The 21815-nt window shown below is 40.5% G+C and overlaps 1 protein-coding gene across 4 annotated transcripts in view; it reads right to left on the bottom strand.

The window, feature by feature from the left end:
- The window catches only part of OSBPL1A (oxysterol binding protein like 1A), a 75747-nt gene that overhangs the window by 15822 nt on the left and 38110 nt on the right, over positions 1–21815 (bottom strand). For 3 of the 4 annotated variants that reach the window (XM_034074645.1, XM_034074648.1, XM_034074653.1), the window contains 4 exons: positions 15555–15717; positions 8304–8454; positions 1623–1698; positions 78–212 (listed from right to left, as the gene is read on the bottom strand). In XM_034074645.1, coding sequence (XP_033930536.1) covers positions 78–212; positions 1623–1698; positions 8304–8454; positions 15555–15717 — 525 coding nt within the window. Of the gene's footprint in view, positions 1–77; positions 213–1622; positions 1699–8303; positions 8455–15554; positions 15718–20651; positions 20755–21815 lie in introns of those variants that run through there. The other variant, XM_031052816.2, reaches the window with a different exon arrangement.

Genomic DNA, 21815 nt, shown 5'->3' with positions numbered 1-21815 from the left:
CGAGACTGTCTACAAAGAAAAAAATCCCAACCCATTCATCAAGAGCTAAATTGCAGAAGTTACCACACCCAAAGTACCTGCATTCGCTCAGTTGTGCTGGAGAGTGAGCTGGCTTTGTGGATGAGGTATGTATGCTCCATGTACTCTGTAAGTCGCTGTAGAAAGCTCAGCGGCTCATTGAAGATAACAGGCATTGTGATCTTCGACAGCTCCTGATGCACAAATGAAGCTTCTGTTAAAAACTGAATGACTACATACACTGACCTGCAGTGACCGAAGCGTAACCCGCTTATAAAACAAAAAAAATGATGCTCTTAAGTGCTAATGCCATGTGCTTGACCTGGCTCTGCTAATGCCCGAAGGAAAAAACCCTGTACATCCCTTATGAGCCTGATAAGCCTGTGTTGACATTAAGGCTACTTTTAAAACAGAAACCAAAGCATCAATCAAATAAACTTAAAAAATGCATTAAGAAGGCGAGATGAAACAATGGAATGGCATATTAAGGACCTTTCTAAGGACTGAATTATTTATTACTTTAAAAATAGATATAGGCCATCTAATTACTTAAACATATTATCTTCTTTAGATGCAGGCAGGCAGGCGGGGGGAGAAGGAGGATGAGAAAGGACAGAGAAACATGGTGGCACAGGAGTGAGAACCGGGATTCTGTATTCAGAAGAAAAAGGGGATTTTTGTAAAAGGAATAAAAATATTAACAGAAGTCCTACAGTTCTGATGGGGTTTATTCTCCTTCCCATTTTTAAAAAGCATGCCCCCTAGAGGCGTAACATAGCAGTGTTTTAAGCTGCCTGCAAAAAAAGCACGTAGTATGACCACCAACACTGTGCATGGTAAACAGCGCTGTTCTTAACCATAACAGCAGCATATGGCACTAACAGCTTTGTCAGACACTTAGGTACAATCCATGCCAAGTTCCACTCCCCCCACCAACTTCTGTGCAGCATTTCTGCAAAGCAGAATTAAGATCTTTATGGTGCTTTTTTTCCTGACACACCTTATGCAAGACAGACTTTCAATCTGCTCTTTGTATTTTAAGGTTATAACACTTTTCCACTAAAGCCACTGTGAGAAGGCTCAGATGCTTCACAACCACTCAGGAGACTTGGAGCTGCTGATACAGGTATTCCCCAGCACTTCCACATCTCATTGCTTGGTGCTGTTTATAACTACAGCAAGGGGACGAGGAGAAAGCCAATGACTAAATGCACATTACAGGCTGGCAGAGGTTTATCAGCAGAAAGTACTTTCAGTCTACTGCAGGGATCTAATGGAAAGAACTCTTCTCAATCCACCCTTAGGTGGAAGCAGATTAAGTGCCAACCAGGCAACCTCTGACCTGGCAACCATCTGGCTAGTACACACCATGGGGGCAGGGGAAAGACTAAGATAAGAAAGGGAGAAGAGCAAAATTAAAGTAGTTAAAAATCTTAAAAATCAGGAGAAAATGGTTTTACTGAAGGAATATTGCTCTGACAAGGTCTTACCTTCTTGAGTTGTGAAAGCAAATAAAGCATAAGCAGCAAATTAAAAAGTTCCCTTTTGGGCTCCATGTGAAACAATCACTTCCCATCTTTTATCATAGCTTTCTGATTACCTACCATTCCAATGCATTTTCTTAAGATACTCCAGATACTGAAGTCATTTCTGGAAAACATCGGAGATGGCAAACTTGTTCTGCAGAAAGGAACAGGGAAGAAAGCAGAAGTAAAAGTTTTCCATTACTGACCATGACTAAGAAACCCAAATACTCTTCTTTGAAAGTAACAGTTTTTCAATTTTAAAATTAAAAAAACAACTGTTTTTTGGAGCACTTAAACTGTTTTACCTGCACAAAAACCTGAATTTCTCCAAAACCAGAACAACTGCATTCCTTTCATTGTGCATAAGAGTAGTGGAAGATAATTTCTACATCAGTTATTACAACAGTGCAAGTTCTGAGTATGTTCACTATGTCTGAACAGATTTGAGAGTTAAGGAGTGAAGTGGGTTTTTCTGCTAGTCACCTGAACACTGACAATGAAGGGCCATGACATGTATTGCCTACATTAAGATCAGCCTTCAGGTACAACAGAAGAATCAGTGTCATTAAAGAACAGAACACACAGCAGCTTGTTCTACAGGGGGCTGACATATCCTGAAGTGAATCTTAAGCATACTTTCCAAACCAACATTAAGTCTGTATAACACAGCCTGTAGTTCTCAGCTTTGCAAGAAATCAAGCACAGATTTTGTTCAGTTTTCATACTGCTACTCACCAGCTCAATTATCAGTCCAGTCTACCTACAGGAAAGCGTAAATATAGGCTGAAGCTCTTTGTCCACAACACTATTAAAATTTGTGTTTGGATCATGAACCTACTACTAATGAAAAAAATTATCACAAGGTATTTATTACCTCCTGTACACTCAAAATACATGACCTATTCGAATTTCAAAGTTTAGCTAACTCTATTTAAATGATCATGTTGCCCTTCTAACCAAGAAGGTTTTGTTTCCCCTCAAATTAGCTAAGCCAGTATCATTTTTAGAGTGTGAACAGGCTGTAGCTGCCTCCTCCACGCCTCTTCTCTGGTAAACAGAGTGCCAAAAGAAGAAATTAGAATTAAAACAAATTCTATTCAGGCCAAGATGTTAGTTTCAGTAGTCCTATTTGCTGTGTTACCTCCTATACTTACCTGCTACTGAAATACCTCCTTTACCAGGGCTGATGCTTCAGTTTTCAGAACAAACAAAACCAAAATAAATGTTCCTTAAAATACAAGCAGCCCTGTCCAATAAAAACCCAAGTCATATGCCTGAACTCCTCTCAGCAGCAAACTACATGTTGTCAGCGAGTAGCTAACAGCCTAACACTGACTTGTTCCACTCGGCTCGCATGCAGGGGATGAGTGGGTAGGAGGATTTATTTTAATTGACCAACATGATATCACTCATTCCATATTCTAACTTTCCACAGATACAAAAATACTGTGTGCAACAGATTATCTTAATATCAGGTATAAAATACCTCTGTAGATGCTTTGATACAGATGTCCAGGAGAGGACAGTGTCCACCAAGTAGTCAGTTTTGCCTTCATTTTTAGTGATTACTTATTTTTTCCTGCATATTCTTTAATGAAGGCAGTTAGCTGACCCAGTATTTGTGTTTTGAGTAAGCCCTTCACATGCCTCTGGTTTGCTAAATTATATACAGGGACTGCTTTTTTCCCTGCTTATAAAAACTCAAGTTTTCATTAAAGTTATCCTGTCCAATTTGTTTAATTACTTGAAAGTCAGCATTCAGTTTCAGCCATTTACCCATACTTCTTACCTCCATCAGCCAAACCTGATATGGGAGTCAGAAAACACAAACCAGTTTTAAGTCACCACAAAAGATCCCAGGGACAAGTAAGGACATGTGGAAAAATGACAGGCAGCCAAGACTTGAGGCCCACTAACCTTGACACACTCCCTGTGATTAAGGGAAAGGTTTATGAATGCCAAAATTTCCTTCCAGAGGTCAATTTTAGAAAGAACTCAGGAAGTTAACTTTAGCTTTAAGTGACAAAAACATCTGCAGGAATCTCTGTGCAGCAGAACAGATAAGATGTATTTAATATGATCATTCACTTAAAAACAGTTGTCCAAAGTATTACCTATAGCAGACCAGCTACAACAGGAATCTTGTGGGGAAGGAAACACATGGTGTGAAAAAAGGCATGTTTAGCTTGCTCTTCATGTAAACCTAAGCAAAGTCCTGGCTCCCCAAAGCTACACACAAACACATCTGCATTCTGAAGGGCCCCCAGTGAGGGGACCTGACAACAAAAACTCAGCAACAACAGGGAAACAGCAGTGACAACTGGATGTTAAATGTAGTCTATTCAGGCTAAGATGTTCGTTTCAATAGTCCTACTTACTGTGTTACCTCCAATACTTATCTGCTACTGCAACACCTTTATCAAGACTGATGCTTCATTTTTGCACAAGAGTTTTTTTGGGTTTTGGTTAGTTGGGCTTGGAAGCGGATGTTTATTCTTGGGGTTTTGTTGTGGACTTTTTTGGGAGGGTTTTTCTTTGATTTTGGTTTTCAAAGTCTGGCTCAGATTAAAGGTTTCCCTCTTAAACAGAAGTGATTTGAATACTTGCAGATTATTTCCTGTACTATTCTCCTATCTCTCAAACCATCTCCCAGAAAGTTTTCAGAATTAAGTCCTCTATCAAAACACTATGAACAATCAGTAGGATGGTAACTACATTTTAAAAATCAGTATAAGACATCAGACTAGAAGTGGCACTGTAATCAAAGATGGCTTCACCTATATTCGTATGTACACCCCAACACTCTGAATTCCTCAGAAGCAGCAGGTTTATTTCTACATCTCCAAAACTAAAACACATGCTCTCTGGAGTCAAAACCTGATCTCCACCACCCTGTGCAAAATCCTCACCACTCAAATGGGAGATGCAGATTAGAACTCAGACATTCTAGATTAAGGTAGGAAATACTTATGCTGATTTCATATTTGAAAAATCATGGTAGTCAGGTGAAGTTCCTGACAACTGGAAAAAAGGTAATATAACCCCCATTTTACAGACCAGTCAGTCTCACCTCTGTGCCTGGCAAAATCTTGGAGCAGATTCTCCTGGAAGGCATGCAAGGGCACATGAAAAACAACAAGGTGCCTGGTGACAGCCAGCATGGCTTCACTAAGGGGAAATCCTGCCTGACCAATTTGGTGGCCTTCTATGATTGGGCTATGGAACTGATGGACAGGGGTAGAGCAGCTCACGTCATCTACCTGGACTTGTGCAAAGCGTTCGACACTGTCCCACATGACATCCTTGTCCTTAATTGGAGAGACATCAATTTGATAGGTGGACCACTCAGTGGATAAAGAACTGGCTGGATGGCTGCACACAAAAGAGTTGTGGTCAAAGGCTCTATGTTCAGCTGAAGACCAGTAACGAGTAGTGTCCCTCAGGGATCAGTGTTGGGACCGGTCTTGTTCAACATCTTTGTCGGTGACATGGACAATGGAATTGAGTGCGTCCTCAGCAAGTTTGCCGATGACACCAAGCTGTGTGGTTCTGTTGATACGCTGGAGGGAAGGAATGCCATCCAGAGGGACCTTGACACGTTTGTGAGGTGGGCTGATGCCAGCCTCATGAAGTTTAACCATGACAAGTGCAAGGTCCTACACCTGGGTCAGAGCAATCCCAGGCACAGCTACAGGTTGGGCAGAGAAGAGATTCAGAGCAGCCCTATGGAGAAGGACTTGGGGGTGTTGGTTGATGAGAAAATGAACATGAGCCGGCTGCAGTGTGCGCTTGCAGCCCAGAGAGCCAACCGTATTCTGGGCTGCATCAAAAGGAGCGTGACCAGCAGGTCAAAGGAGGTGATCCTGCCTCTCTACTCTGCTCTTCTGAGACCTCACTTGGAGCATTGTGTGCAGTTCTGGTGTCCTCAACATAAAACGGACATGGAACTGTTAGAACAATTCCAGAGGAGGGCCACGAGGATGATCAGGGAACTGGAGCACCTCCCATATGAAGACAGGCTGAGAAAGTTGGGGCTGTTCAGCCTGGAGAAGAGAAGGCTGCATGGAGACCTCATAGCAGCCTTCCAGTATCTGAAGGGGGCCTATAGGGATGCTGGGGAGAGACTCTTCATTAGGGACTGTAGTGATAGGACAAGGGGTAACGGGTTGAAACTTAAAACAGCAGAGGTTTAGATTGGATATAAGGAGGAAGTTCTTTACTGTAAGGGTGGTGAGGTACTGGAATGGGTTGCCCAGGGAGGTTGTGAATGCTCCATCCCTGACAGTGTTCAAGGCCAGGTTGGATGAAGCCTTGGGTGATATGGTTTAGTGTGAGGTGTCCCTGCCCATAGCAGAGGGGTTGGTAGTAGATGATCTTGAGGTCCTTTCCAACCCTAACCATTTTATGATTTTATGATTCTATGACTGCTGAACAGTGTAGGTACTGTCATATGCAACCCAAATGCAGCTGCAGTTCATCTGAAGTACTACAGGAAGTTGCCAAGATTTTAAGCAAAAGAACTTAATCAGGTCTATTCTCCAAGTGACTTGCGGTTACCACGAACGCAAGTTAAGCAAACAAGTCACAGCAAACCCAAGGTTGTAAAGGTGGTATTAACACCTATCAAAACATTTGGACCTCTCACTTTGCACAATATCAAGAAGTTGAGGTTTCTGCTCCGAAAAGGACACCAGTAACATCACAGACAATGGATATTTGACCACATGCCCTCTAACTAGCCCCAAAACCAAGAAGCACAAACTGAAGCCAGCAGCTCCAGGTAGATAACAGTCCTGAAGTCCTGTCAAAAAGAACCTGTACTAGGCCAAACACCATGCCACCAAGACCCTTAGAAACAAAACCGGAAATACCATACAACTCCCACCCATAAAGAGGTTTATCTCAAAGGCTAAGTTTAAATTGGCTGAGCTCTGGGGAGAAACAGTTTCCATCAGTATTTCTGTGGACAAGTCCCCATGTGTCACCAAGATGTCAGGTAAAAAAGCTAAAATATGACCATCCATTCTATCTACATGCAAAAATTTCTGCTTTTCTTTATCATAGCTTTCACTTCTGTTTAGCAATTAATTATTAGCCAGAGACTCATTTTACTCCAACATCCTCTACCCTCTTTGCTGTTAAAAGACACACAACTGAAGACAGAAACAACATAAGCAGAGATCACAGAATGGTTTGGGTTGGAAGGGACCTTAAAGGCCATCTAGTTTAACCCCCCTGCCATGGGCAGGGACACCTTCCACTAGACCAGGTTGCTTAAAGCCCCATCCAACTTGGCCCCCCAGGGATGGGGCAATCAAAACTCTGGGCAACCTGTTCCAGTGCCTTACCATCCTCATAATGAAGAATCCTTTTCCTAATGCCTAACCTAAATCTCCCCTATTCCAGTTTAAAGCCATTACCCTTTGTCCTATCACTACATGCCCTTCTAAAAGTCCCTCTCCAGATTTCTTATTTACTGCTTTTCATTCCCCTTTATAAGACCATCAGATCTTAAATGCTTCTTCAGTCATCTGCTCCCTACAGTTCTACAGCATAATACAGTGTTATGGAAACTTGGCCAAATTATTTTTTTTGTATAGTAAATGATATATAGTAAAAGAGTGATTCCTGTTAAAATTCTTCAAGACAATGCATGTCAACATTTTCATGGTGATTGTGAATTGCCTCCAGTTTCCAAGGCAATAAACGCAATTCAGATGTCCACCCTTACCTAGTGCTTTCCCCAACCCTGAACTTCCTGCTCTAATTAGGCAAAGGCACTTAGCCAAGGCCATAAATACTACCTTGGTAATAGCACAAGAGCGCAGAGCAACATGCTTAGTCAGCTGCTTTATGTTACCTTCCCAAACCACCCCATTATTCCACCCAAGCCCTTATTTGCCTTAGTCTTTGCCTAGCGTGGGAGGGATACACATGCAGAGGTTGAACCTTGAAACATCAGGTCTCTGACATTACCACATACTTCAACAGTCAGTGTAATTTAACTATTTAGGATACCAAGTAATTAAAGCAGTCTTGCTTGCTTCTGTAAAATTAAATAATTTCCTGGTTTTACACAAATCTGGAATCCCCATGATCATTCTGCATATCCAAAACATTTCCAAAGTAGTCTTTTTGAAAACATGCTGAAGTCTGGCTTGATTTCTAGCATAAACATTATATTGCCCTTTAACTGTAACTCGAGCATAGTGGTGTCTATTACATCTCATTAACTCCAGACCTATTGTCCTCTGTTATCGGCAAGGAAAGAAACAAAAATGGATCATTTGACAACACAAAATAAGCACATAAAACATGGATGAGACTTTTGGAATAAGACTCCCTTTGTTCACATTTGAGTTTCTGATGCCAGGCTAACAATATTTTTCATTCATTCCCCATACCAACAGGAGGATCAAGTGTCTGGAAAGTAAAGAGGCAATAGGAGGCATAGATCATTAAAGATACATAAAGGAATTAAAATCCACATAGATTTCACTAAGATCTATTAAAAAAAGGTGTGTCCATTTTTACATAGCACATTCTATTTTATATTTACTTACTAAGATTTGATCATCAAAAAACAAATGCAAAGGAGCACACTAGCCTTGGAAGAATGTTCTTTATAAGACCACAGCACTACCAACCTTTTGTCAATCATCCATAACAAAGTTTAAAATGTTTTTTAAACATTTAAAGTTAGCTTTTCAGAGATTCCTGTGGTCTTTTACTCACCATTACAAACAGACAACATCTTACCTGTGTTTCTTGATCCCGTTGGACAGCGACTCCCCACTGCCACAAACCTTTTCTTCAGGCATGTCTGAAGTTATTGTATCTTTTGAATCCATGTCCTCCAGGGAGTAGGCCGTTGTTTCAAATACACTTAATGATTTTTCAGATTCTGAATCTGCAAAAGAGCAGGTGCATGTTAATGAATCTACTGCCTGTGCTAGGCTTCAGTCACTAGCAGATCTTCCCTCTTTGTACAAAACTGAAACCTAAGTAGGCTACTGTGTCCTAATGACAGCATCCATTTGGTAAGTAACTAGTACTGCCACTGACTGCTGCAGCTCTATATCCAAAGAGACTGCGTGATAAGCAAGACTATTAAAAATCCTCTATCAGAGACAAAATTTGACACTGTTACTAAACTGAAGCTGCTACAACTTGCTCAGGAAAAGTACCAGTGTCACACAAATGCCAGTACCTTACCTAAGTTACCTCAACATTCAAGCATTGACTCCTTCTAGATAAGATTTAAGTTTGGTCTGAATTCCTGGACACTCAGAGCTGCTCACAACCTTCACTTCCCAACTTACTGAACAAGAACCAAAGAACAGAAGAAGATATTGTACACAGTGGATTGTATTAGCCACGTAAGTCCCATCAAAGTCTAAATGATAAGCTCAGCAATCAATAAGATAAACGTTGTACTCTGGAAGGCAGGTTAATAGTACAATCCATATCACATCTAAAATTAAAAATATCAACACATCACACTATTTCCAAGCAGTGTTTTGGTTAGGCAGGGCTTGTCTACGTCTGGAAAAGGGACAGTCTTGCCCCAAACCAGAAAATAAAAATTTCCTGTCAAAAAGCTGTATTTTTATTACATGTTTTTCCTTCAAACCTGACAAGACTGTCAAAGGATTATCCAATTGCAAGTTCCAGGAAGCAAGGGAACAGCTCAAGACAAGTAATGATGCACTAATTTCTATCCCATTTGGGAAATCCTTTAGCAGAAACCAGGTACAATATTGAATGGTAAAAAGCTTAATATAAGCCCCACTGCTTCTGAAAAAAAAAGCACACCCAAACTGTAGTAGACACCATTCCTGCCATGTACTTCTTTCAGCATATGCTACTGCTCTTGGCTGCAAATACCCAGAGAAATAATTGCAAGATTAGTCATCTCTCAGACACTGATTCTAATTCAAAACTAGTAATGAAAACCTGCTGAAGTAGTAGTCCATTCAAAAGAATATCTCAGTCACAGATGTCCACTGCCAGGTGCTTTCTTATTTTCTCTTAACAGAACTATGCCAGCAGCTTCTCCTGAATGGGTAAACTGCATGCTGCTTTGGTGGACAGTGACAAGAGCACTTTCTACTACATCCAGATTACAGAAGGGTCAAGAAGACGACAAAATCCTGCTGAACGGATGGGCTGTACCACAGTGTCTCAATCCTCTCTACATAGTGAGATCTAGAAGCATAAAGGAGATCTTTCCTTTCATTAAAAGCATCTATCCCTACTCCTCATCAAGACAGTAATGAAATTAAGCCAGTTGCTAGGGAATGAAAAGAACTGCCAGCTGGTGCTAAGGATATGCTAAAAAAGTGGACTGGCACTCCAGAGAATCTTCTCACAAGCTTCCCCAAATTTGTCTGTCTGGTTCTGTGCCAAATTATGGTATAACATATCAAAGCATTAGTTTGGTGGGTACTATATACAGCAAGTAGGATAAGGAGAAGTATTTTTACTTGTGGACAAGTCTGTTACATAAAATACAGATTTTTCCAGAGATCATAAGCTCAGGTAGCCAGGAAAACATTCTGCATATCCAAGTATCACAGAGGAAAGGACATTCTAGCAGTGTAACACAACTTGAACTTCAGTATCCTGACTGTATGACAAGCAATAAATCCTTTCAAGGTAAGTATTCTACCTCTATTGAAAGAGCTGCTCAATTGTGCCAACAGTTATTGTCACAAGAAAACCATGAAGCAAACCCAAAACATAAAGCAGAGTTCGCCTTCTGTACAGCTCCTTTCTTTTGTCTGCAAACAAGACAGTCCTGGATGGTAGAAGAGTCACAAGACAAATGCCCTCAATTTGAGTTTCTGAAACAGACCTAGGACTCCAGAGGTGGAAAGGGAAGAACAGGTAAGCTTCAGCAGAACCACTGACCATTCTCTGATATGCTTCTCAGTATAACAAGGATTTTTAAACACTGCACATGATCAGTTCTCCTAATGCTGTGCAGAGACACCGTTATGCAGAACTGAGCTTAACACCTGCATACCTTTCCAGAGCTGTAGACAATGACCAGCCACCCCTCTTCCAGGGTATGTGCCTTGCTTAATGCAAGAGCATGCTATACAATAAAGAACAGCAGAAGAAAGAAACCGGACACCATTACGAGAGGTTGCTCTTCAGAGACATCTCTCCCATTTTCCCTGCAAAATGGCTCTCACTGAGAAAGTATGACTACAACAGCTCCTGCCAAAGATCTCAATCGCCAACCCCTTTACTTCAGCAACCTTTTTTGACCCAATTAGCTTCACAAGCCTTGAGTGTTTAGGCATCGGAATGAGCAAGCCTAGTATTGTATCGTGAGCACAGATCAATAGGCAACTAACTCAGACTGAGCTTTTCACTCTGTACTTGCAGCTAACTCTTTTCTGAATTAAGATTTGCATACTCCCCCGTCACTGCAAAAAAAGATCTATATTCACAAGTTGCTACAGAGCAGCTGTCAAACAGATGATGAGGAGAAAAATGAGGTTTTTTTTCTATTGAACTTAAGGGGGTGTGGGCTGAAGTGGGGGGAGAAGGAATAAGGCCTGTTCAGAAGCCAAGATTTTTAAGTGATCTTTGAGACAAGAGCAGGAAGCTCTCCAGCTCATGAAACCTGAAGTGTCAAGGTAACAGTAAAAACACCAGCTACATTTTGCAAGAATGGGAGAGCAAGGGGAAACAGCAGAAGCAACAACAGAAGAAACTTAAGGCAAATTATCTATTGAAACAAGGGGTAACTCTTCAGTTCCAGATAAAGAAAGATTGGACAATGTATTTGGTTAATAAATACACCTAAGAAAGGTAGTGCTTAACCATTGGCAAAGCTGGGTTTGAATTCTGATCAGGTGTTTCCCATCACTCCCTGAAACACCTGTATTCATTCTTTTAATTATATTCAAGGCAAGAATACAGTTAAACACAGGCACAGCAGTGTTCTCACAGAGGTTGTGCAGTGTTTTTGGTATACAATCCAAAAAAGACACTTGACAAACTACCCTAAAAATGGAAGGAAGAGAAGAATGTTTCTGTGCTTTTTGTACAGTTTTTAAGTAAGCTGGTAACTGGTGACAAACTAGGAAGTGAACAGAAGCAACAGAACTGGCCTACTACTTCTTGTACCATTTAGAAGCATTATTCATAAACACAGCACCCATTAGTGGTACATAACAGCTGAAGCTGTACTATTAAGGGCTAGCTTTAGTATAATCTAAATATTCCTACAGCTAAATAGCTGCTTTTATAGTAAGATTCCATCTATGTAAAAACATCAATACCCAACTCAATACACACAAAATCATGTTTGCAGAAAACCTCCACTTCTCAGATAAAATCTGTTAAAGAAAAAAAAATCAGGATAGTTCTAAGCTTTTCCCAAACCAAGTGTGCAATTTGCATATAATCAGGGAATCTTATCTGCAAGGCAAAAATCAAGTACTTTTTAATTCTTGGCATGCTTAGCCATTTTTCAGCACTGTGGATAGACTCTGCATTTGTATTCTGTTTTCACAAGCTTCCTGAGGTCTATATACTTAATCAAGGCTAATAACTTCTTCAGCTCTCTAGGAGATACCACTGGTCTTATTATATTTTGCTATTTGTTTAGTGCTGCTTTCCTTCCCCAAACTCCCCCCTCCCCACCCCACCCCACCGTGCTTTAAACATAGCATTCAATCCTGAAACTGAGAGCTCCAGCACTCCATGTGCTATCAAGTTTAATTACACATTTCCACCACTCCGATGGTGAGAGGATCAGCACACCATCAGCACACTAAGAAACACTGTTAACTGACCTATTGCCATCAGAGTTCAGATTAATAACACCCTTAACTTGGCTGTTCTTAACACTGGATACCATACTCTGGTTACACAAGTAACTCCCATTTCCTGTAGGTTCTTCCTTTCATGTACAGTGTCTACTGTTCTCCAGTTGCAGGGATTTAGGATTTACCTCAACAGTCAGGAAGTATTTGTAACAGCACATCCCTTAAAAAGAAGAGAGACTTCAGCAAATAAACTAGTGCCTCAGTAAGCAATCCTACCACATTTCAAACATCTTCCTCACCCCAGTTTCGGAAAAGAAAGATGTTTCTGCAACTGTGCCCACAATTTCCACAAGCAAAACTAAGCAACACAGACTTATCAGTGATCAATGTGGTATATGCCAACATCAGCAGGTAGCATGGCTCAGTTGGAGCAGATTTGCAAGCCAAACAGATGGTGCTGAGGACTTGACACTTGAACTAGAAGCACTTCTGGTGGTGTTCTCCTCAGATTAGCTCTACTCTCCTACCGTGCACTGAGTGCCTGATAGCAACCAGCCTGTATCTTCCAATTCAGCTTCATTCAGGAGTCAGGTTTGTGCAATCAGATTCCTCTACAATGTGAGTCAGAGCATGGTAAATGAGGACAAGTAGCTGCTGCTGTGAACATACCCTTTCTAATAACACTTCTTGTTCAAAAACCTGATTAAAAGTCTTGCATTGCTCTCAACTGTCACAGCTAGTTATACTTGGTTGAGAGTAAACAAGCAATAGTGTCCGATATGTGGATAACACTCTTTCAAAAAATGAAACAAAAAGCAGCAGTGGCTTTTTCTTTCAACCTGCCAAGTCAAAGCTAACAACTCTCCAGCTCAAAATGCAAGCCAAAGAGTTATGCAATACTCTCACTTCTAAAATCACTTCTGTGGTGAAGATTTAGAATTACAAAAAGATTCTAATAGAAAAAATACTCTCAAAGTAGTGGCATTTTTCTACTGGTAGACATTATGACTTGTCACATCCCTGTTAAAATACATCAGTGTTTGCTCAGTCTCCTGTACAACCTACTAAGCTAAATCATGAATACTAAGCTAAATCATGAATATGTCTATTTATTCAAAATCATCTAACTTAAAATCCTATCAGACTGAAAATAAGATTTAGCAAAAGCTATGAAAACAAAGTCTCAATATGTTAGAGTTCTTGGAGATAGAAATTTTTATATTCTGGCAATTAGGCCTAGTCTCTGCTCTCTGTTATGACCATATTTACCACCATATCCCTTCTCTCATTAGCCCAAGAAAGAAGGCCCACATGCCCAAACTGGCCAGTGCCAAATACCCTCTGCTCTCACTGCACTCTTGTCACACAGAGACAAGAAGACTTCTAGCTCAGACTCCACAGATATGGCAGAAAAGCAACTTAGAAAGTATTAGCAGGATCCCAGTGATGAGCAAAAAAACCCTCTCCAAACCACACCCACAAAAAACTAATTCTTTTTGTGTTTATGGTGGAAGTCACAACATGTACAAGAAGCCAAGAAAAGATGTCACATTTCCCTTTCTCTAGTCCCCCATACGTGCCCCCTTCCCCAAAAATATAGAAAACAGAGTGCCCTTCCCCCAGAGACCTTCAGAGTGCCCCCCCCCTTCAGCACCCTAATCACTGACTGCAAAGCACTGAATGTGAACAACCGAGAGAAGAGAATCTAACACAAGTCTGATGAAGTCGACAGGCAGTCAAGAAAGTGAGCCTGTCCTGGAAAATTATTTAAATTGCAATCAAGATGAATTATGTCAAGTGACTTCTCCCAGAGGAGAGAGGATTTTTATATGTGTATATATATGCTTAACAAGTTTCACAGTTATACAAATCCACTCAATGTGATTTGTCTGCAGCTGCAAGTGAAAAAAATACCACCTCTCAACTAGAGAGGCAGTTTTGGACACTTTCATTTAGGAAAGCTTTAGAGACTGGGTCAGTTATGAGATACACAGTAATAGCTCTTTAAAACTGAATATTCTTTCACATACACAAAGTAATCCTGGCTGGAGAGGCTACATTCCAGCAGCACCAGAGAAGCAACTATTCACTGCTTTGTTGAGACAAGCAAAAGAGCCTGAGGCCTTTCAGTAGAACTGTTCTTTTGGTTCTGGTTGAAGAACCTGTTTCTAGTGAGTGTTCTTCAATCTCTTCTCCTTGAAGGCTTGATAAATTTGTTACCATGCCAAGCAGCAAAGTCTTCTATTGCTTCACTGTTTCTGTGTTAGTGCTATACTTGAGCACAGATTCCAGTTTGCCTGGTTTTATTCTCCAAGCTGTGCACTGCGGAACACGGATCAAGGAGTCTGGGAACACTGTTTTACCTGTCAGAAGCATCAGACAGTGTGAACTGCAGAAGAAGTGACTCCATACTTGCTTGTGATATATGCCATCACAGTCTAATTACTACAGTTAGATTATGTCCACTCCCAAGCTCTTCCAGACAGCTAGTTGCAGACAGCTGTGTGCCCTAGGATCACCCACTTACAGAGATGTAAATGGTACAGCTATTACTGAGCTGTACTGTACAGCCTCTCTATACAAATGCATGTTGTAATTATCTTATGCAGTTCAGAGTTTTCTAAAATCACTATTTCCTTGGTCTGCACATGCAAATATGAAAGATACTAAACTGAAGAGCAGACGGGAAAGAAAAGCTATTTCAGAAATGCACAAAGGACTTTGATTCATCTTTTTAGTCCATCTGTGCTATGGTACACAAAATAAAAATAGTACAAGCCTTTATTAACCTCATTATCCCTCAAAAGCAGGGATTTTTATGGACTGATCTTAACAAAACAAAAGAAAAAACAGCCACCATCATGGAGAAAGCAAGTCAGAAGACTACAGCTACAGTTACATCTAAAATAGGAGCCTTGAGTTTTGCTATTTTAAAAAAGGGTGTAGACACACAAGCAATCAGACCTTTCATAACTGCCCTGTGGTTTTCATGGGGGTGTTTTGGTCATGCAGAGGTGAAACAACACAATTCTACAGGTGAATGCAAGCAAATTTTTAGTGAGCTGCTAAAAGCAGCACATGAAGCATTCTCCTAAAATTAGTTCCACATTAGAAAGGCAGAGACATCACTGAAAGTGGGACTCTTCCCACCCCTCACCTCCCCGCAACACATTCACCACACACATTCTGGCTATGCACTTGCATTCTGGACGTCCCTACTTACCTGAAACAGCATCATAGAACTGCTCTTCACTGATGATGCTGAGAGGCGGAGATCCCTTAACCAGCGACTGCTCTAGTTCATGGTGCTCAGTAGCTAGTGTCTCTAATGCTTCTGACAAGATCTTGTTTTTCTCCTGCTCATGCTCCAGTTTCAAATTCCTCACCTATAAGTAGATACATGTATGAATAAAATCTCATCTCTCTGAAGAATGTGCAGCTGGAAGCTATTCAGAAAATAGACTCTAATAAATAAATAACTGGAACTGAAACCACACAGATTAATGAGAATGTTACAGTATTTTTGTGATGACAATAAAGTTATTTGCTCAGCATTTTCAGTAGATCTTATGTCAGATTTCTCAGCTGACAGTATAAATCACAATTCCACAAGTGAATTCAAACCAGAAAACCATACCTTAAAACTGAGGAGAAATATTTCCTGTTCTACTTGGATGACCTTAACTACAGAGTTAGTAATCATTTTCCACACACACCAAGCTCCTTGTACCAGTCTGCTCTAATTTGGGCCAAGCAGCATCATCTAAATTGAATTACGGAGCAAATGTGAATGCCAGCTACAAATAACTGCAACTGAACAATGATCTGAAAGCATTTAACCCTGAGGATTACAGGAGGTTAAAAAAGAGATTCCCCTACTGATTTAACACCAATATAAACAGCCCTCCCTCCTCACTCCCAAAACAGTTTACAGAGGAGCCAGAAGCTGACAAAAAAAGCAGCCCAGCCACCAGATGGTGGACGGCTTTTTTAAGCCCACACATGCAATTGGCTACAGGAAGGATGATGTTATCCACATTTTGAGTCCAGGACTAGTAACGGGAGAGCACCATGTCCTTCCTATTTCCTCCTTGGGGCTTTTTGTTTTGGTGGTGCTTCCCCGCCTCCTTTTTCTACCAGGGAAGGGAAGAGGGCTGTAACTGAAGGCCCTCTTCTCCCAGTCAAGCAATGCCTCTATGTGCTACTACTTCAGTCCCTAAACCACTTATTCTTTTCCTTTCTCCTCCATTCTCCCTTTCAGTCCCTTTTTAAAAAGCATCCCCAAGCCCTGCAATGTCCTCTGGTTTACTCTCTAAGGTCAGTTTACAATGCTAAGTCCCCCTCCACTAAGAGCACGCAAGGGCATGATAATTAATCTCTTGGAAGAGAGGAGACAGAAACAACTTATCCATATACCAACATTACTTTTTTGAATCTAATTTGAGATCTGTTCTTATGTCCTATCTGGTTACATTTTACATTAAAGCTTTACTTTGGAGGCTTCAGCCCCCTCAGTTATAACAACCACTCAAATAGCAGATGCACAGTCAGGCACAAATTCAGAGGCTTGAAAAGAGATATTAAAGCAGATTTGCCACAGACTTTCTATGCTGGCAGCAACATATCCTCTGGAGAAAGACTTATGGAAGAAATTTTCACTCCCTTAGTTGTGTCAAACACTAAAGCAGCTGGTTTGGCTGCCAGGCTCTGAGTATAAGGGGGCAATGCAATTAAATTCTAATTAAAAGAGTACAAAATTGGATTGCTCATGGAAAACAACAAAACCAGTAAGTCACTTATTGTCTAATAGTTTTACCCTGAACAAAATGAAAGAAATGGTCTGGACTAGTTACTGTCACTTTCATTTAAAGTTCACTCTGACAGTACCAACCAAGTCAATTACTGCAATGTTTCATACAAATCAGACATGCAAAAATTTGTTACTAAGCCTTCTGCAGGGCTTACCTTTTGTATGCTAACAAACAGTGAAGAAACTGCCCATTTAGAGAGAGAGCATCAGTATTTCACTCTTCCAAGATGGAGTGGAAGACAAAATAAAATGATACTTTCCTCTCATTAAACAGCAAAGTAAACTGAGTTATGAAAACAGGATTTACAAATTTATTTGCAGTACTGAATTAAATACCTTTATACTCTAATATTTTGTTTCCATAAATTAAGTGATTTAAAGTCCTAACTAAAACTATTTCCAATGTTATTTAACAGCTAACTGAAAAAAAAAATCAAAATCTATGTAACAAAACCCAGATGATCCTTTGTTTGCATCCTTTAAAAGCACAGCAGTGTGACTAAAGTAGCAACAACAGACACCGGCATAAGACCATAGAATCACAGAATAGTTAGGGTTGGAAAGGACCTTAAGATCATCTAGTTCCAACCCCCCTGCCATGGGCAGGGACACCTCACACTAAAACATATCACCCAAGGCTTCATCCAACCTGGCCTTGAACACTGCCAGGGATGGAGCATTCACTACCTCCCTGGGCAACCCATTCCAGTACCTCACCACCCTTACAGTAAAGAATTTCTTCCTTATATCCAATCTAAACCTCCCCTATTTAAGTTTCAACCCATTACCCCTTGTCCTGTCACTACAGTCCCTAATGAATAGTCCCTCACCAGCATCCCTGTACCACACCTCCACCCAAAAAAAAAAATCTTTTACTGACTTGAAGGCTTGTCTGCCCTATTATAATGCAGAGCTATGCAGAACTGCAGGTGTACTAGAAATAAAGTCAATTTTTGGAAAATAAATAGCCAGCTTTACCATTAGGTTGACTTTTCTGTGTACTTCCAGGCTTCCTAGCTGCCAAACACTTACTAGTACAGCAATTACACACTACTAGTGGGTAACAAAACAGAGCTTTTTTCATCTGTAACATAAGGAGCAGGATGCTAGCTAGATGCTAGAGGCTAAAGAAAAAAGGAAACATGTTTAACTTTGGTGCTTGTAACCTCTGGGATACTAATTCCTATCTGAAGGAACTGGCTTAAAGCAACCTTAATCCAGTACTTGGGGACTGGAGGTTTAAGTCCAATATAAAACTTCTGTCAACACTACTGAGCTTGTGGGATGGACACACATCCAGAGAGCCAAGGGGTGGGCTCTGCAAACCTCTATAGCCCAGTACCTGGTGAAAGGTAAGAGTTTACAGTAGCAGCTCCCTAAAGGTAGTGGTCTGGAAATACTTGGTGTATCTGCACTGTGTCCTTAAGCTTCCTAACAGTTCCACAGTGTCAATGTGAGAACTATAAATAAATAAATAAAGCTTAGCAAGGAATATACAGGCTGATTGTCACTATTTTCAAAGCACAGGTTTATTAAACAACAGGATTGAACAGTTGAGTGACAGGTTTTTCCAAAATGCACATAGATTACCATTATGTATAATTTTACCATACTTTAATTTGTACTCACAAGACATGGACAATGATCAAGTTCTGAGGTGAACTATTTCATCTTCCTGGCTACTTCACCACCATTTTTGAATATGACACTTCAGCTTTATGCCTTTTCTAGAAGTTTTTTCTTGCCCATCCTGCCTTTCTTCAGTGTCCCAATAGAAAAACAATGGCAAGATTACAGAAGTAACTTCAAAACTAGTTTTGAAAGTGTTTATTAACATAGAATCCTTAGGATCTATATATAAAGAAGAAAGATGAACATAAAACAATGAAGGAAACACCTGCTTTCACACTACAATCTATTGAATTGGACACAGACCAGTATTTTTCAGTGGAAAATCAAGACGATTTTGTTAAGTTGCATTACTTGAATATGACACTATTGTACACAGTAGCACAAATATTTATACAAGGTAGTAAATGGCCCACCAAAATGATGCAGGTATCCAAATACACAGCTCTGGAAATGCAACCTGAGCATATAAAGGAAAATATCAGAAGAGACATTTTATGGCAACCTGAGTAAAGCACAGCTTGTGATGCAGTCATAGTTTCTGTACCTTTAGTAATGGTGCCTGAGCTGAGACAAATGGCAGTTCACACCATACTGGGTTCAGTCCTCATCTTCCAGCTATGGAATAGCTTTTTTCTCTTTGATCCCTGTCTTTGGTCCCCAAAATGTCAGTACCATCATCAGCATCACAAGCTTCCCAATTGGGCTTCACAGGGACAGAAGCACAGAGCACTCTAGCAAGCCTGGCATGAGCTCAGCTAAGTTCCCAGTGTTCAACTGGTCAGGCTTCCTATCTTATCCTTGTCAGGAACTATTCTGCACAAGTACAATTACAGTTATCGATAAAGTTGGGCTTGTGCTTGCATTGTTAAATGACAGTTAAGATCAGTCTTCTTAAATCTCTAAAGAGATTATTATTATAGTGAAACTTCAGGTTCATAATTATTGATGGAAACTATCTAACTTTGTCTCACAGAAGTAAACAATCATTCAATCATTAACCTTAAAGCTACAGACTCAGCTATAACCTGATACACTGACACAGAACCACCAAGACTTCAGGATCTAGGTCAGCACAGCAATTTATAAAAAAAACACTTCTCCAGCTGAAGGGGTTTGATATCCAAGGTCTGGTTTCACTTCTCCTTTAACTGAATGGGAATCTCTTTCCAACAGCTTCCCATAAACTGAGTCCTTCAGGCTGTAACCCCTGAAGTGGGAGCTTAAGTAGTATAATTATTTTAGCAGCCAAACCTCTATTTTATTTTTTTAAAGGAAAGCAACAAGCTATTTGCAGCACTTCTATTGTCTTTCCATGCCATTAGAAATTCTGCTAAGCACAAGAGGATATCTTAAAAGTTAACTCCTTCACTGGGTATTACTAGCAGAAAGTTCACACGCCTATTCCAAAATATCAAAAAGCTTATCTGTGTATAACAAACACCAGACCCATTCCTTTCTGTACCCCGAGCATCCACAAGGTAGGTGAGAGACCAGTAACTGCACCAAACCACTATTTCCCTCACCCCCATCCTGTTCTTTTTAAAGCCCGAAGTCTTGAACTCTACTGGCACAGGCTGTAACCAAGGCTTCTCTGTCCATCCTGAAGACATCTCAGCACAATACACAAAATACTTGCTTTGTTTGGTGCTGGATGTTTTTAATTTAATGCCCAACAACAGAGGCACTTTTGTGGGGTAGGAAAGGGTCACAGCACTGCATGCCCAGCTAATAAACGATCATCTCAGCCGCATGCTACTGCAACTGCAAGTAAACCCTAAAACCAGCACATAGCAAGCAAGACATACAACAGAAACACCTCAACAATATGTACAGCTACCTGCCTTAAACATTAGAATAGTAAATTGAAAGACAACATACCTTAGCTCTAGGCTCTCCTGAACTGAGAGAAAGAAGACAGACTTCACAACACTGCAGTGTGATTTAGTTGCATTTTACTTTCCACTCAACTTCAGTGTTAGGAATAAGAATGCCCAAATATGCAGACTTTCAAGTTGTGTAGGAAGGAAGAACCACCTCTTTCACATAGCAACCACCAGGGGATCTGAAGCCAGATTCTGATGCATTGTCAGAACACCACGTACCAGTTCTGCTCTGCAGTAAACTGAGCGCAGCGTGCAGCCTGTGACACTGCCTCACCAATGTCGCTACTCGGAAGTGGGGTTTTGGTTTTCAGAAATGAATGACTTTGTCCAACTGCCACAGAAATTCCATCCTCCCAGAAACGTCACTGCTTATGGGACATTTGCCACCAAGCACAAACTCAAGATGCAAATTTCAGTAGCAAGCTAAGGGCTAGTCTAACACCTGGCTGAAAATTAACATATAACCAAGGAATTAGAAAAAAGCTGCTGTAGTAGAACTGACAGTTTCCTGGGGACTTCTCCTGACATTAGGAAATGTAATCCTGCTTTTTGTAATGAAGTAAATGCCGATAAAACCTGTCATTTCTTTCACACTACATCTGTTTATAGGAAACTGCTAGTTTCCAGGGTCAGTTACTTCAACAGGACACACCACCCTGAAAGACAGAACCTACAAAGATCTGTGTTCTAAGACATCACACTAAGGAAAAATACAGCAAGCACTAGAATCCAGTGCAAGGATCACTTCCCTTATTCTGTGATCTTCATACTAAACAAAAACCCCTACCAAAAAACTCTGAGGCTAACAGTGCAAATCACAGCCTCAATGCACAGTTTGATATGTACACTGTTTGTCTATTCTAACGGACAAGCTCACATAGTTGCAATTTTACTGTTAGTACAATACAGTCCCTATTTCTAGGGCCTCTCTGCACAAGCCAGCTCTTTGTAGTGACCAGCTTAAACTAGTGCTGAGTAAATCTTTTATTCTTTTACATTTAATGTAGAATGAAAACTGTAGTTTCAAGAACAGTCAGGTCTGCCTCCACATCCTGAAGAAAATCTGCCTTTTCATCATGGAAGAAATGTGAAAGATTCCGAGTATCTTCCCAAAGGCCTATCTATTTAGAAATTGAGAGCTTCTACATATGTTGCTAGC

Source organism: Melopsittacus undulatus, chromosome 1 (assembly GCF_012275295.1).
Source record: "Melopsittacus undulatus isolate bMelUnd1 chromosome 1, bMelUnd1.mat.Z, whole genome shotgun sequence".
In the NCBI taxonomy this organism is placed as follows: domain Eukaryota; kingdom Metazoa; phylum Chordata; class Aves; order Psittaciformes; family Psittaculidae; genus Melopsittacus; species Melopsittacus undulatus.
Note: the sequence above shows the minus strand (reverse complement) of the source record. Positions and strands in the feature narration are given on the sequence as shown.